The 15,335-nt window shown below is 29.2% G+C and overlaps 1 protein-coding gene across 5 annotated transcripts in view; it reads right to left on the bottom strand.

The window, feature by feature from the left end:
- Positions 1-15,335, bottom strand: part of LOC129983575 (uncharacterized) — a 146,092-nt gene that overhangs the window by 4,178 nt on the left and 126,579 nt on the right. For 3 of the 5 annotated variants that reach the window (XM_056093104.1, XM_056093103.1, XM_056093106.1), the window contains 2 exons: positions 11,115-11,209; positions 9,669-9,737 (listed from right to left, as the gene is read on the bottom strand). In XM_056093104.1, the coding sequence (XP_055949079.1) occupies positions 9,669-9,737; positions 11,115-11,209 (164 nt within the window). The remainder of the gene's footprint in view (positions 1-9,668; positions 9,738-11,114; positions 11,210-15,335) is intronic. The other 2 variants (XM_056093105.1, XM_056093107.1) reach the window with 1 other exon arrangement.

The following is a 15,335-nucleotide window of genomic DNA, read 5'->3' as shown; positions in this document are numbered from 1 at the left end:
AGCCAAGTGATGCTTCGTAATGACGTTCAGATAAAAGTCAATATATATCAGGGATCACTTTTAATTCTATGATTTTGATGGTCAACATTTGACGAGAGATGACCTTGTACAATAGATTTTCAAAATTAGCTGTTTAGTATACCCAATACATTCAATGACTTCATGACTAAAATACATATCCATCTAGTTTCATATTAGTGCATGATAGTCTAGAATTTTCAAAAATAAGTTATAATTTTTCCTTATCACATGAATAATAATATCTAATGTTAACTGGAACTTGAGATATTCTTTATTCTAACTGAGATTCTAACAATATACAATACCACTGTAGAAATGTATTTTTTTTTTCATATCACTATATTAATAAACGAGACTTGACATTATTCTTTTATCATCATTCATAAAATAAGTCCCATTACTCTTAAATATAGCTTGAAACCAGTTCTATTAAAAAAGTGAGTAAATGATGGTCAATTTAGAAATATACTTAGGATCTTATGAAAGGATTTGACTAAACAAAATAATAAAAGGCAAATCTGTAAGTATTAAACAGAACAGAGGTTCCTAAATTAGAATAAAAAAATAAAATAAATTCTATAAAAATTGGGATTTATTGAATGAAATATAATTTACTCAGTATTTTATTCAGTCGTTTAAATGCATTTTTGAAGCTTTTACTAAGTTTGATTAATCAAAAGTGAATAAAAATATACCAACATTCTTTACTGCTTCTGTATATTACAAAATAATTATGCAATTCGTTGTATATTATTTAATACTGTCTTTTCATTATTTAATTCTTGAGAATGCTGTGGTGTGAGCACCATTTCCGCTTCAGTTGACATTTGGATTTAAAAAAAAAAAGAACTCAATTGAAAGTGTGATGCATTTAATAAAAAAATATAATGACCTGAAATAAGGCAGTGAAAACTAATTTTTTTTGGGCATGTGACATTCAGCAATGTTTTTAATTTTAGATTTTCGTCATTTGCTCATTGTCAACTGCAGAATGTCTCATCGGAATTTTCCTAGCACAATCAGGTACAACGATTTCGAAACCTCTGATCTAAGTTGGTATATAAAGACGAGTCTTTTGATTTGAAAAACATTCGAAAATATTCACTGACTCGAGTTCAGTCAATAATTGAAACATCCGTTTCACTCCCAGTAAATTTCATTAGACATCATGAAGTCTGCAACCATCATCTTCCTTGTTCTTTCTTTGATTGTCGTTCTCCAGTATGTCTCTGGAAAGCCCACAACAGAGGCTAAGCATCATCACCATGATCATCACGATCATCATCATGGTCATCACGAACATCATGACCACCATTATCATGAGCATCATGATCATCACCACGATCATCATCATGACCACCATCACGACCATCATCATCACGAGCACCATGATCATCATCATGGACATGATCACCATCATGGCCATCATCATCACCATGGACACCATCATTAGAAGTGGGGAATTAAAACATACGCAAGGCTTTATGGCAGAAATCATTCTTACAATTTGAAGAAATTTTAGATTTCCTTGCTAGTTTCTTAAAAATAATTTTACATGAATAAACAGTAGTCGAACTTTTATTTCAATTTTCTCTGTTGTAATTTTTTATTGAAATGATGATGTTTAGTGAAGTTTAGGAACATGTTTTAATGTCTGAAGTGAACGTATGAATATGAGTACTAGAAATTTACCTCATATATTGATTTTTGATCAACATGCATTTCTTGATATTGTTTTGTATCATCAATTTTTGTCTTTAAATATGATTTTTATTTCTTGGTCATGACAATAACAGTTTTGACAATATTTTTCTTATAATTAGAATCTTTTCTAACATTTAAATAGTTTGAGTATGGTTATTATTATAATTGATGCAAATATATTACTTCTGAATTTTGTTAATTGACCCTCTCTTATATAATATGAATTATGTTTGATAATTATATTTCATGATAGTAAATAAAAATAGTCGTTTACAAATAATATTTTGATTAGTCTTTTCATTTTTGATGGTTTGAAAATAAATCTATAACTGCTTATTTAAAACAATAAAACACTAACGCACTATCATTAGGAAAAATAATTCATTTATTTTTTGTAATAATGAAACTACTTCTACTCTGTGTCAGCTTGAAAAAAATCTGAATAGCCAAACTGCCAAAAAATTTTTAACCGACACTGTGTTGAATGCATTATAGCCTCAGTTACAAATGACTATTGCTCTCACCTCTCAATTCAGTATAATTCCACCCCACATCATTATTGCAATTAGCAGGGAAGAGAGAAGAATTACCAAACGGGTAAACTTCATATCCCCATTTCTGAAATTCCCTCTGGTGAAATTACCTTTTGCTTTAATACCATGCATGTCGATTATGCGCCATTATCAAATGTAATGATAGCTCTTTTTAAAATGTTGAGTGTTGCTAAAGGACTCTATCTACTTGTTGTCACAGTCACATGACAAAATCAGTTATACGAATCGTCTAACACTATTTTACTTTATGCTGTGACATAGCACAGAAAACACTAAAAAATGTCGATGATGATGATGTCGTGTCCGCCTTACCACGGAAAGGGGGTGCAGTAGCTTCTGAGGGTAAAGACCCCTGAGCACCCAAGGGCAGAAGTCTGACTTCTAGCTCATAGGAAGATGACACACACACACACTCGCTTGCACAACCCCTTTTTACAGAGGGTACATTCACACACCTCAAAGATAGAACACAGACGAAGAACAACCATGCTTGAACCGGGATTCGAACCCGGGACGCCCAGATCACGGGGAAAATGTGCTACCCCTATGCCAGGACACCGGCAACGCTAAAAAATAAAAATTAAATAAGCAAATCATGAGAGTATGAATTTCATTGCTGAAAATTATTGCTAGATATTTACTCAATGGAATCAAGTCACATGATGCCATAATCATAGGAGAATTTTCTATGATTGTCATTTAACATCCAATTGCAAGCAATCGTACTTTTTCACTCCTGTAAGTTGGTTAATGGATTCAAAAATAAAATTAGCTAGGCAATATGATGTCTATCACATGAGAATAAGATAACAAAATTTTTGTGTATAACTAACTATCCAGCCATCAAATAATTAACTAGTGTATATTTTACACTGATATGAAAATGAATTGCACAAAATTGTATAATTAAGAATCAACTCCAATGTGCTAATTTCAGAATACAACTATTTTTGTAAAATATAAAGAAAAAATTCAACTGCTACATTGCACCAAATTAATAATCCGTTAAAATAATTTATAATATTAATTATGAAATCAGTCAAGCTTTTCGCAACTTACTTCGAATTTTTAGAGCTACAGTGTGAAATGGTAATTGTTTTTTAATTGTATACTTGTCTTCAATCATGTATCTAATAATTTTTTACACAGCAAAGGATTAATATAACAAACGAAAGAAAAAGAAAAAAAACAGTAAACAGTGAAGATTCAAAAAAAGTCTGAGGTTCCAGGAAGTAGTCAAAATTTCAGAATCTGAATTCACCGCAACAGCTGTTCTGTCTTAAAAGAGGTCTAAATAATTTTTTCCCCTAAGAAACACCTATAATTCACAAAAGGAAACCACAAACAATTGTTTTAAGAACAATGCCCCTGTATTGGGATGCAGATTAGGTCAGGAAACAAAGGTTATTGCCACTGAAATTTTCAGTTTGTTCGCCTTTAAATGGAGAAAAAGTTAACGTGAAACATATGAACTAAATTACAGTCAAAATAATCATAAGAAGAAGAGTAGAAACAAAGAACCTTAAAAAGGCTGGATTTTCAGGTCACTCTCAATATGTTTAGCGTTTTAATAAAATAATGAGATTTAATTTGATGCATTTCATCTAATTTCCGAAATTTAAATAAAATATATTAAATCTGATGCCTTTGATTTAATTAATTTCTAAAAAAATTTATCGTTCGTATTAGGTTTGTCGCTTATTTATTTGATCATGGTGTGCAATTAAGAGGGTTCTTAAACCATACATTAGAAAATGAATGAAATCAAAGAAACAGAAAATAAAATAAATTATGTCGGATCGATATTTTAATTATTTTCAGTTTAGACTTAAGTAAATGTGGAAAATGTGAGCAGTGGATGGAAATTATGATTTTAATTTTTTTCTTATTTAAATAGAACTTTACCAGCAATTATTGTGAAAAAAGAATTTTATTTTTGTGCTATTGATATTTTATATAAATTGAGCGTTATGCGTTAAGCGTGATGCAATTTCGTTCAAAAAGCTCTACAGAAAAAACAGACTTTTTGACTCAAAGCTACCAATTTTCTGCATGTAGTTAATTTTGGGGTAAAGATGTTCAGTAAAAAGTTTGGTTTAATTTCTGTTAGGTTTTATTTCAATAACTTTGACTTAACTTCATCTTCAGTAACTTTGAATATATTATTGCATAAAAAATATTTTCACAACATTGAAAATTTCAAAAAATAACATTTTCAGTCATATCAATTTTTTTTCCACACAACTTTTTTTCCAATTTCACTCATTTTTAAACGCATTTTACAGTAATACTTTTCATTGTTTCAGTATTACGTTTATACTCTCACATGTTGCGACGATATCAAATACAGTTTCAATTCAATTGGTAATAAATTTTTAAAATAGTATAAATAGTAACGAATCAAATTAAAATCATTATCATGTTACGCAGTTTCGATATAAAGCTTTGGATCTTCTGTTTCTTCAACCTCTTGAATTACTCACTCAGAAAAAAATATTTATTACGTTATGAATCACTTTATAAACATTTTAAGTAAATTATCATCCTTTTTACAAAATGGTATGCCATGATGTTATCCGAATTTAGATATCTGACTTCACATGTATCAAAGTTTTAACTGTAACTCTTTAACTTTTCTCTTGACTTGAATGAAAATACAAATAGAATTTTATATAAATAAATAATTTATGCATTATTATTGCAATAATTTTTTTTCAAAATTTTAAATAAAAATCAAATAATTTTAAATCGTAGCTAAAATGAGAAATTCAGCTATTTTATACATTTGCAAAGCTAAAAAACTTTTTAAATGATCTGGAAAAATAATTTTATTTAATACAAATGTAACAATGGGAAGTTTCAGAATACTTCAAGACATTTTAATTCATTCCATTTTTTTAAAAAATGAATAAATTAATGAATTTTGTCTGAAAATTTTGTCATAATAATTGCTCAGGAATTGAAGTAGTGTTTTAAACCGTATTGTACTCGTCAATAAAACAGACGAAAATAATTCACAGAAGTTGTTGTCGAATTTAGTTTATTATTTTTGATTCGAAAAAATGTCGAAGTTATTTTTTAATCGCTTAGACGTATTCAAATTCAACTGGAAGTTTATTGAATTTTAGTTGATATTTGAAGTTTTGAAAATCTCTCACATTTTGAAAAGTCAAAAATTCGTCGCTACCTAGCACGAAAAACGCGCCTTTTTCGATGAATTCGAATAACATTAAGCAGAAACTCAAAAGTACAACAACATTTTGAAGATAATACATTTTCAGTAGCTTGATCCCATATTTAAATTTCTCAGAATATGAACTAAGCCAGGGGAAATTTGAAGCGCTTGTTTATGACACGAGGTCATAAAAAAGGTAAACGACCTTGTTGCCATAGCAACAAAGTGATCCTTCATTTAAGCCTATGAAGCATAGTGAAGATAGCAGCACTGAAATAAATTACGTCTAAAGGTATTAACTACTTTTTAAAACAAATTAGAGGTGTTTTTTTTATAATCCTCTTCTGTCAAATAAAAGCTTTAAAAGCAACATAATGCTTCTTTTTTTCCTAGCAAGCTATGTATAGCGACTTTTATCAATGACCTATAATTTAATTTTATAAGTAAAGTTTTTTTAAGGTAATATTTTTGAAGTCTACAAAAATGCTTTAATAAAATAAAAAATTAACATTTTCTAATTGCTGCTCGAAGTGCATGCCAACAGGGTACTCACTGAAAAAATGAAGACATGCTTATTTTTATAAAAATTTAATTTGACATTCTATTAATATTGCATCAAAAAATAATAATAGAATAGTAGAGTTGCCTAGAAATTTGCAAAAGCAACACAAAAGATATCACATCCGAAAGTCATGTGCAATCAATTGTGCTTAGTTTTTTAAAAAATCAGGATTTTTTTATAAAGCTTGCTTATAAATAAAAGCATTAGAAACAAGTAATTTTTTTCTTTTCTTTTTTAGTATGCTATATATAATATTTTTTCAAGAATTTTTATCAATGTCACAATAATTTCATTTTATCGTACGGTTTCATCATATTATAAGCAATTTAATTCATTTTATTTTACAGCTATTTTAATGTATTTTGAATATAAAGTATGCCTTGCGCGTCAGAGTTTTAGCTAAAACCTTTAAGAATATTTCCTATTTTGCATAGAATTCAATTTTTGTACATATAAATCACTTGTATATTTTTATTGCAATGAATACTTTTAAGAAATTTTTTCTAAAAATGCTATTTTTAATGCGAAAATTGTAATCTCAGCGATGTGAAATATGCAAAATATCGAGCGAAACTGAAAAACGATTTAAACAATCTTGAAAAATAGTTTTATCTGATATACAGTGGCTCAAAAAATTGAGAGTACACTTTACTTTTACTTGATAAATCCGACTTTCAATATAAATTACATATTACCGGGAAGTGAAAACATGTTTTTATCTTTACATATAATAAATGGTTTAATTTAGAGTAAAAATAAAGAAAAATCAACGAAAAACTTCTAAATTGAAAAGTTTCAGAAGCATTTTAAATAAACATATGCAGAATTTTGCCTCAAAAAATTGAGAATACCCCAATGAAATTTTCGCAATATCACGCATAAAGACAAAGTGTCACTATTAAATTGCATGTCTTTTGGCTCTTATAAAGGCTTCTAAACTTCATGGTACCGATTCGACCAATTTTTGGTGGTATCAAAAGATATTTTACCCCTTTCTTCTTGCAACACTTGTTTTAAATTAGTTTTGTTTCTAATTTTGTGTTTTTGTACCACTTTTTCGAGTATGGCCCACGAATGTTCAATGGTATTGATGTCGGGGTACTGCGGTGGTGTGTGTAACTGCTGTTTATAATGAAAAAGACACCATATTTTGACGTTGTGTGGATTCTGTTTGGGGTCGTTGTCCTACTGCAAAATGAAATTTCCATCTAAACCCACATTTTTAGCACTTTCCTTTAGATTGCTGAGAAGTATATCCAAGTAAACCATATCATTTATAATGTCATCTAAAAAAATCAAATTTCCTACCGCGGATGAATCCATTCAACCTCAAATCATGATGGAGTCACCATCATGTTTAACTGTAGGAAGTAAATGTTTTGGATCCAAAGCAGTATTAGGTTTTCTCCACACAGTACGATAGCTGTCACTGCCAAAAATGTTGAGTTTTCTTTCATTACTAAATATAGCTTTCTTTCAAAGGTTATTGGTCTTCAATTGATGAGTTTTTGCAAACTTCAAATTCCTTTTCTGAATTTGCAAACTGATGAAATGGTTTCTCTCTAATAATGCTTTTTATCTAATGCTAACAATGACTTTTATATCCAGCTTGCCTAATGGCATCTCGCACAGTCTCAGCACTTACACTTCTGCCTATAATTTGAAAAGTTTCTGCAAAAAGTTGGATGAACCATATGGGCGCAGCAATCTAAAGGAAAGTGTTCAAAATTTGAATTTAGATGGAAATTTCATTTTCCAGTAGGACAACGACCCCAAACAGAATGCACATAACGCAAAACTTTGGTGTCTTTTTCAGCATTTAAACACACTACCACAATACCCCGATATCAATCCCATTGAATATTTGTGGGCCATTCTCGAAAACGTGGTCCCAAAACACAAAATTAGAAACAAAACGAATTTAAAACAAGTGTTGCAAGAAAAAAGGGGTACAATATCTTCAGATACCACCAAAAATTGTTGAATCGGTACCATGAAGTTTAGAAGCCGTTATAAGAGCCAAAAGACATGCAATTTAATAGTGACACTTTGTTTCTATGCGCGATATTGCAAAAAATTCATTGGTGTATTCTCAATTTTTTGAGGCAAAATTCTGCGTATGTTTATTTAAAATGCTTCTGAAACTTTTCAATTTTGAAGTTTTTCATTGATTTTTCTTTATTTTTACTCTAAATTAAATCATTTGTTATGTGTAAAAATAAAAACATGTTTGCACTTCCCGGTAATGTGTTATTTATATTGAAAGTCGGATTTATCAAGTAAAAGTAAGGTGTACTCTCAATTTTTTGAGCCACTGTATAAACTCTTATATACATTCTGACACGATAAATACAGAATTTACAAAACAGATAATTGTTGAGATTTTTAATATATATTGATAAATGGACAAATTTGAATGTGATAGATTACATATACATAGATATTGGTATTATGATCAAATTTCATAATTTATTTAGTATATAGTATTTACATTTCCACAGTTTTTATAAGTTAATGAGATGAATTTGTAAAACTTATTTGTTTAAACAAGTTTTATTAAAACAATACAAGTAACTGTTCTTCAAAATAACCACAAACAGGAAAAAACTGTCTTTACTTTTTCGGAAGGAAATTTATCTTTTATTTTTAATTTCTTATAGTTTTAAGTGCATCTTTTTATATAAGTAAAGTATCTTTTATAAATTTCTCATTTATGCATCGTATCTTCATAGATCTTATTAATTCTTTTCTATTGCAATGACTTCGTTTATATGATGGAAAACTTCAATTATACAACAGTTTATATACTTGTCTCAAGATCAATTTAGATGTATATTTGAACTGTGATATCAATACATTCATTTCAAAATTATTTTCAGTTGAAGAATTAAGAGATCGACTGACGTTAATTAATCCATGGCAAAGAATATGTAGAAATTATATTTTCCTTTATAAATCAAATGCACTTGATTAAAAAACTTTTAACTTATTTTGTTTGTCAAAATAATAGTAAAAAAACACTTAATGAATTTAATTTCGGTTCATAAAACTGTATTTAATATTCAAAAATAATCAGCACATTAGACGATTATTAAATATTTTTAAGGAAATAACCGCTTACATGCACATAAATCCTTTAAAATAAGAAATGTATGATTAATACTCAAGATAGGGATAAAAAGTGTGATTTTTTCTCACTGTTACGTTTAATGCTTAATTTTAAGCATTTTCTGAGTAAAACCTTACTGTCATTATTGTAAAAGTTATATGCATTAATTAAAAAAGAAGAAAAAATGGTAACTATGAATATCTTTATGTGTATAACAAAAATTCAAATAGTTAGATTCAGGATATTTTTTTTCTAACAAATTATCTGTACTGTAATGCAAAATACTATATGAGAATCATAAGTAGACTACTCCGACCCGCCCTAAAGTACATGGATAAATCTGAATGACCGGACCCATGGGAAGTATATTCCATCATCGGCAGAGAGTAACCGATCCTACATCATTTCTTTATTCATCCAGGTGGCGAGAACCAGATCAGCATACCGGAAGCTTCTCATCTTCATATGTGAGGTGCTTAAGGTGAGATTTTACTGTACAATAAGAAGTGAACTTAAAACTTTTATATAACTATTCATACTCACATCTGCATTTGTAATCTCGACATCGGGTTCAATTGGCTTTATTTTCAAAATGTCCGAATCTTCTAACCTCTGAAAGGCAAAAGAAAAGTTTATTTAAATTTGACTGAAAATGTTTTTAACATTGAAATAAATAGCATAAAATATGTGCGTTTTTCCATAATTACTCCAAAATTCTTTAAAAATAGAATAGGAAATATATATTAAATAAATCAATCAAATTGATCTATTTTTTAATGTGGAGAAAGAAAATTAGTATTATCTTTATTGCTTTTATAAGATTTATCCATGATTTTATAAGATTTATGCTAGGTTTTTAGAAACATGATGCAATGAAGTTTGAAGTATTCTTTCCCATTTAATAACATACAAACTAAATACTATTTTATTCAAAAATTTAACAGAAATGATTATTTTGAACTTTCCTTAACATACTTGTATTATTACTCTTCTTCTCTTGTCTGAAAATCTATTTTATTCAAATTTTATTGCTCTACTTGAAAAGTAAGCAAAGCTCTGGTTTCATAACGAAAATAATGAGTTTAGTTTAGTTTAGTTTAGTTATACTAACGTCCCGTTGTAAAGCAACACTAGGGCTATTTTGGGACGGACCTCGTCATTTTGAACCGTGGTCAGATGACGAAGACGATACCTAAGCTGGCACCCCCCTCTCCACACCACATCACACCAGCGGGAGGACATTTGGAATGACGGATTTAAAGTGCAACAGACCCCCTTACACGACGACGATTCTTCGGTGGAATCGGATCTCGAACCTGAAATCATACACGCTCCCAAGCCGGGACATTACCGCCAGGCCACTGCGGCCTACGAAAATAATGAGCTACAATTTTAGTGAGAACTTGAACGAAATAATAGTTTTATAGAAAACAATTAAAACCACATAGACATTCAATAAAAAAATTTTAAACAAGGAGGAAATTTAGAACTTCAATCATGATATGAATAACTCAATCAGGCGCTGAGAATAAAAGAGATAATAAAAAATTTGCAATGCGCTGTTACGTGGTTTGGTGAGAGAATTTAAAGAAAATTCGAGCCTCCTCTCTAAAGCAACGTAACATAATGCTTCAATTGTTATTTTTTTATTTTAAAATATTAACTTAGAATTAGGATACCAACTCAGGCGCTCGTATTTTGTATTGTTGTGCTACAGTACAAAATACGAAGTTTCCTTCCAAAATAGACATAATGTTGCTTCAAAGTGTGACGTTATTATAACTATCTAAATTAAACTTAATGACATCTAATAATACACTAAGAATCTTATCCATATTATGAATTCGAATTATCTTACATTACAGAAAGAATTATCTCTGTATTGCTGCTTTTTTGTTTCGTTTATTACAGTAAATGTTTGTGCAATTTATTTATTTTTCACATATTCATGCAAAGCAGTCATTAGTATAAGCATAATGGAAACCTAACCTGAGGTTTCTTTGGCGGATGCATTTTGATGAGGCTTTCGCCTCTTCTGGAATGTGATGAGAGTCTGTTGGCGTCGGCATCTGAAAGAAAAGAGACTGTTGATAATTAAAATTGTATTACTTTGCCAAAATTCTTAAAGTATTATTACTAAATTAAACAGCAAACAGAATAGAAAATAACAGCTAAAACAATTTTATTTAATGCTGATGTTCGACCATTCAGAAAAAAATAACAACAGAGTTATGATTATTTAAATTTTTCAAATTTTTATTCAATTTATTTTTACGAAAAAAATAAGAGTGAGTACAAAACACATCAACAATGAATTAAAAATAGTTTGATGTTAGTTTACTGAAGACTAGTAGAAGAATTTATAACTTAGAACTCTTTATAAATATAAGTATTCTTAAATATCTAATCTTTTTTAATGATTTTGTTTCTATTAATGAAATCGACATCTATATCAGATACTTGATTAGATAACTGATTTTATTAAAGAATTATCTATAAACTAAGAATTTTTTTTTATATTAATTCAAATTACGTTCACTATACTCTTTTCAAATTCTTTCTCTTTTCAATCAAAAAGCATCAACGTTGCTTTCATAAATACTAGCCCCCTTTGGCAACCAAATTTTTCGCCCGTATTATTGACTTTTTAAGCTGTTAAATAATTAATATGGAATGCATTTTTTTTAAAAAAAATCATAATGTTATTTGCTGTGACTGAAAAACAAGAATGCAATGAAATCAATTTCCTGCATATTAAAATATACTACGTACATATACTACGAAATGAAAGCAGATATGAAAATCCTACTATAGAATTAAAAGCAAGAGACTGAATGTTTTGATGGATAATTGAATTCCGTCATAACATTTCAAACTAAATTTTAAAAAAAATAATATTAGTAAAATTAAAGGGGAAGGTCGTATGAAAATGCATTTGATATTATTTAAAGAGTAATTTTTTTTTATTCTTAAGATAAAATAAAAACCATTTCTGTAATATAATTTTTTTGGAAGATATGAACAGCAATTTCTCTCTTCAAGTCATTGCGTATTGTATCTGTATGTATTCAAGCCATTGCGATTATCCATCTGCGATGGTTAAGCCTATTTTGGCACTCGATTAAACTTTTTATTGGATCTATTCTATTGCCTGTTCCATTGATCTATTCTTTTTATCTATTCTATTGCATATTTCTTGATTTCTTTTATATCTTCTTACCTCTGACTGAATGGAATTTTTAGTGATCCACAAACCCTCTCTAGAACATTTATATTAGCATTTTCCAACTCCTTTAATTAGCTAAATGAAGCTTTCAATTCAGTGTAGTTGTAAAAAGGTTTACTGAAGCGATCTGAAATTTGTATGATGGGTTGTTTTCATTTGACTGCTGTCATTCGACAATAAGTAATAAGAGCGGTTTCTCTCTATATATATCTATATGTATTAACATTGCGTGGCCGATGGAACTTTTGGAATTTTAACTCCGATTTATTTCATCCTAAGAGGTATAATTTTCACAACGAAAAAGCGATAAGAGATACCTCAGGCTACACCGCGACACAAGAAGAAAAGAGATCGAATTTTTCCCTTCAGTGATTTCGCTATGAGATTTTGATAGGGATTTCTTTGACACATGCAGATTTAGGAAAAAAAATCTTAGGTATCTTTAAAACAATTTTGAAAGCATTATTGATTTTTATCCCCTCGCTCGAAATGTGAGAAAATGCTTAAGTCATCAGTTTTCTAGAGCATGTATTAAAAATAATTAATAAAAAAATGGGAATTGGATCAGGAAATAAGAGAACATTTTAAAATTATCTTAATGTGGACTAAATTAAGATAAAAAGCAGGGAATTAATTAGAATTTAAGTTAGATTAAGAGATACCATTACATTATATATATTTCTTTATACAATATACTATGGGGTTTTATACAACAGTATGCAAATAAAATATGACATAGCCGAATACCTCACATCGATAACTACAAAATTAATAAAATATGTTATAAGTGTCCAGAATGCAATCAATAGTCTACGCTCTACTGCTAGTAAAGATAAGAATGTACGTATAACATGTTGCAGCTCAATACTTAGTTGCAAATGATCTCTAGATTATACTCATAATGAGGGGAAATAAATGATGATACACATTTTAAAAAAGTAAAGTAAAAAAACATTCATTTGTATTTTTTCTTGAGCAACACAGCATAACAGCATAATTAAATGATGAACAAAACAGTAAAGTCAAATTTCCCACAAAATTTTTCCTCTTATGTTAGATTTTCCATTAATAAAGAAAACTTCTGCACTAATTTTTTTTATAACAGAAGTAGTTCAGAAATATCCATGCCAAAAAGTTTCAATAGAATTGAAAACAACTGAAATCAGAAAGAATGTTTGCCCCTCGACCTTCTCGCTGTATAGTATGGTAGGTTTTCGATTTAATTTTCCTGTATAATGAAAAAAATCAAGTACGGACTTCGGATCTGTTCACTTTGACTGGTTGGATTTAAAATTTGGCTTAAGTCTATAGCTATGGTATCAAGATTACCTACCAAATTTCATTTAATAAGCACGCAGCTTTTTAACTCTTTAATGGGCAAATAGTTAAAATTTGTAGTAAAAACATTTTGAGGTGCATATTCTGTCAAAAGAATATGCACAATAATATTGATAAATTTTTAGATATTTATTTTAATTCATTAGTTTTAATTAGTTCCCATTTATAAAGATAATTTCAAAAATATGTTCTGAACTCAGGGAGATCTAAAACATGGATATCACCAAAATCTCAAGATTGGATTTTTTGACTATTACAACACTTTCTCTTTATATGCCCCATGTACAATACTGCGCAAATATTTCCTGTATAAATAGTATGTGACGAAATTTAGGCAGGTGATACCACATAGATCTCATTAGATATGATTTTTTGAGCTAATAAAAGTGCCTCGCTTTTCATACACGAAAGACACAAAATAATGTTTGCAGACTGTTCAGAATTATCATAAAAATGATATTTAACATAATATTTCATATGATTATCATTTAAAGATATTCACGATCGATCAGGTAAGAAATTTTTTCTCTGTCAGACAATTTCTTTTCCGAACTGCGCTCTTATACTTTTAAAAAATGCTTGCCTATCTCCTCTTCTTTCACCTTCTGTGTGTTTGTGTGTGTTTGCCGGCGTTTTATAGGACAGAATATTAGACACCAAATTTGAATCGCTGTGATAAATGGGATTGTGCATGTCGAATCGAGTTTTTAATTTAATTTATTTATTTGCTTAAAATTTTAATTAATTAAAACTTAAGCAAAACATTGATATTTTTACACTATAAATTCCTAAATATTTTAATACATTTCTAATTTTTACACCATTTTCAAATTTTAAAAAAGTAGCTTCTTGATTACACAAATTTTATTGCCATACAATTTTTTTTTCTGAATTTTGACAATTTTTAAAAAATTTCTCCCATTATTTTTTGCAATACATTTTATTACTGCAATGAATGTTGAAAATCATGCAAAAAATATACATAAAATATTTAATCGCTGGTTTTTAAAATAATCGTTGCTTCAGAAAATATTTAATCGCGCGATTTTTTCCATTGTTGAAAGCTAAAAAAGAAGGGTTTTGCTAATTTTCTGAGCAATTTACTAGAGGAAACAGAAAATGAAATTATAAGAAATGACATTCCTTCAGGAGTACCTCAGATGTGGGGATGAAAAGTTTCCAGTATGGTATTTGGTTTCGAGTAATCGATTAGTAACCGAGCGTAATTGAGTTACCTCCTGCCGATGATGGGCCATGCCTCCTACTGGAGGTGTTGTATCGTGACTTGGTCCTTAGTACTGAACCATATTCTAACCTATTGCTGTCGCGGCGTTCTGACGGTTCAATTTAACCAAATGCTTTTGGGTGTACCTAATTACGCTTACATTACAAGGATATGAAATTTGGATAGATTGATCACCTGGACTCTTTACTATTATGAAGATGTCGTGGCAATCGACTTTCATGGGATAACCGTTTTTCTTGTAAAGAGCATCTTGAACATCAGGCCATGTCTACAGAATTTAATTTAAATTAAGAGCAATCAATATTTCCTGTGAACCAATTGGTCGCGAAAGAAGTATAATTTTATATAAATTGTGAAATGTAACGTAATAATTAGTGTGTGCCTTTTCAAGATATATCTG

Source organism: Argiope bruennichi, chromosome 9 (assembly GCF_947563725.1).
Source record: "Argiope bruennichi chromosome 9, qqArgBrue1.1, whole genome shotgun sequence".
Taxonomy (NCBI): domain Eukaryota; kingdom Metazoa; phylum Arthropoda; class Arachnida; order Araneae; family Araneidae; genus Argiope; species Argiope bruennichi.
The sequence above is the reverse complement of the archived record's forward strand: the minus strand, read 5'-3'. Positions and strand labels throughout refer to the sequence as shown.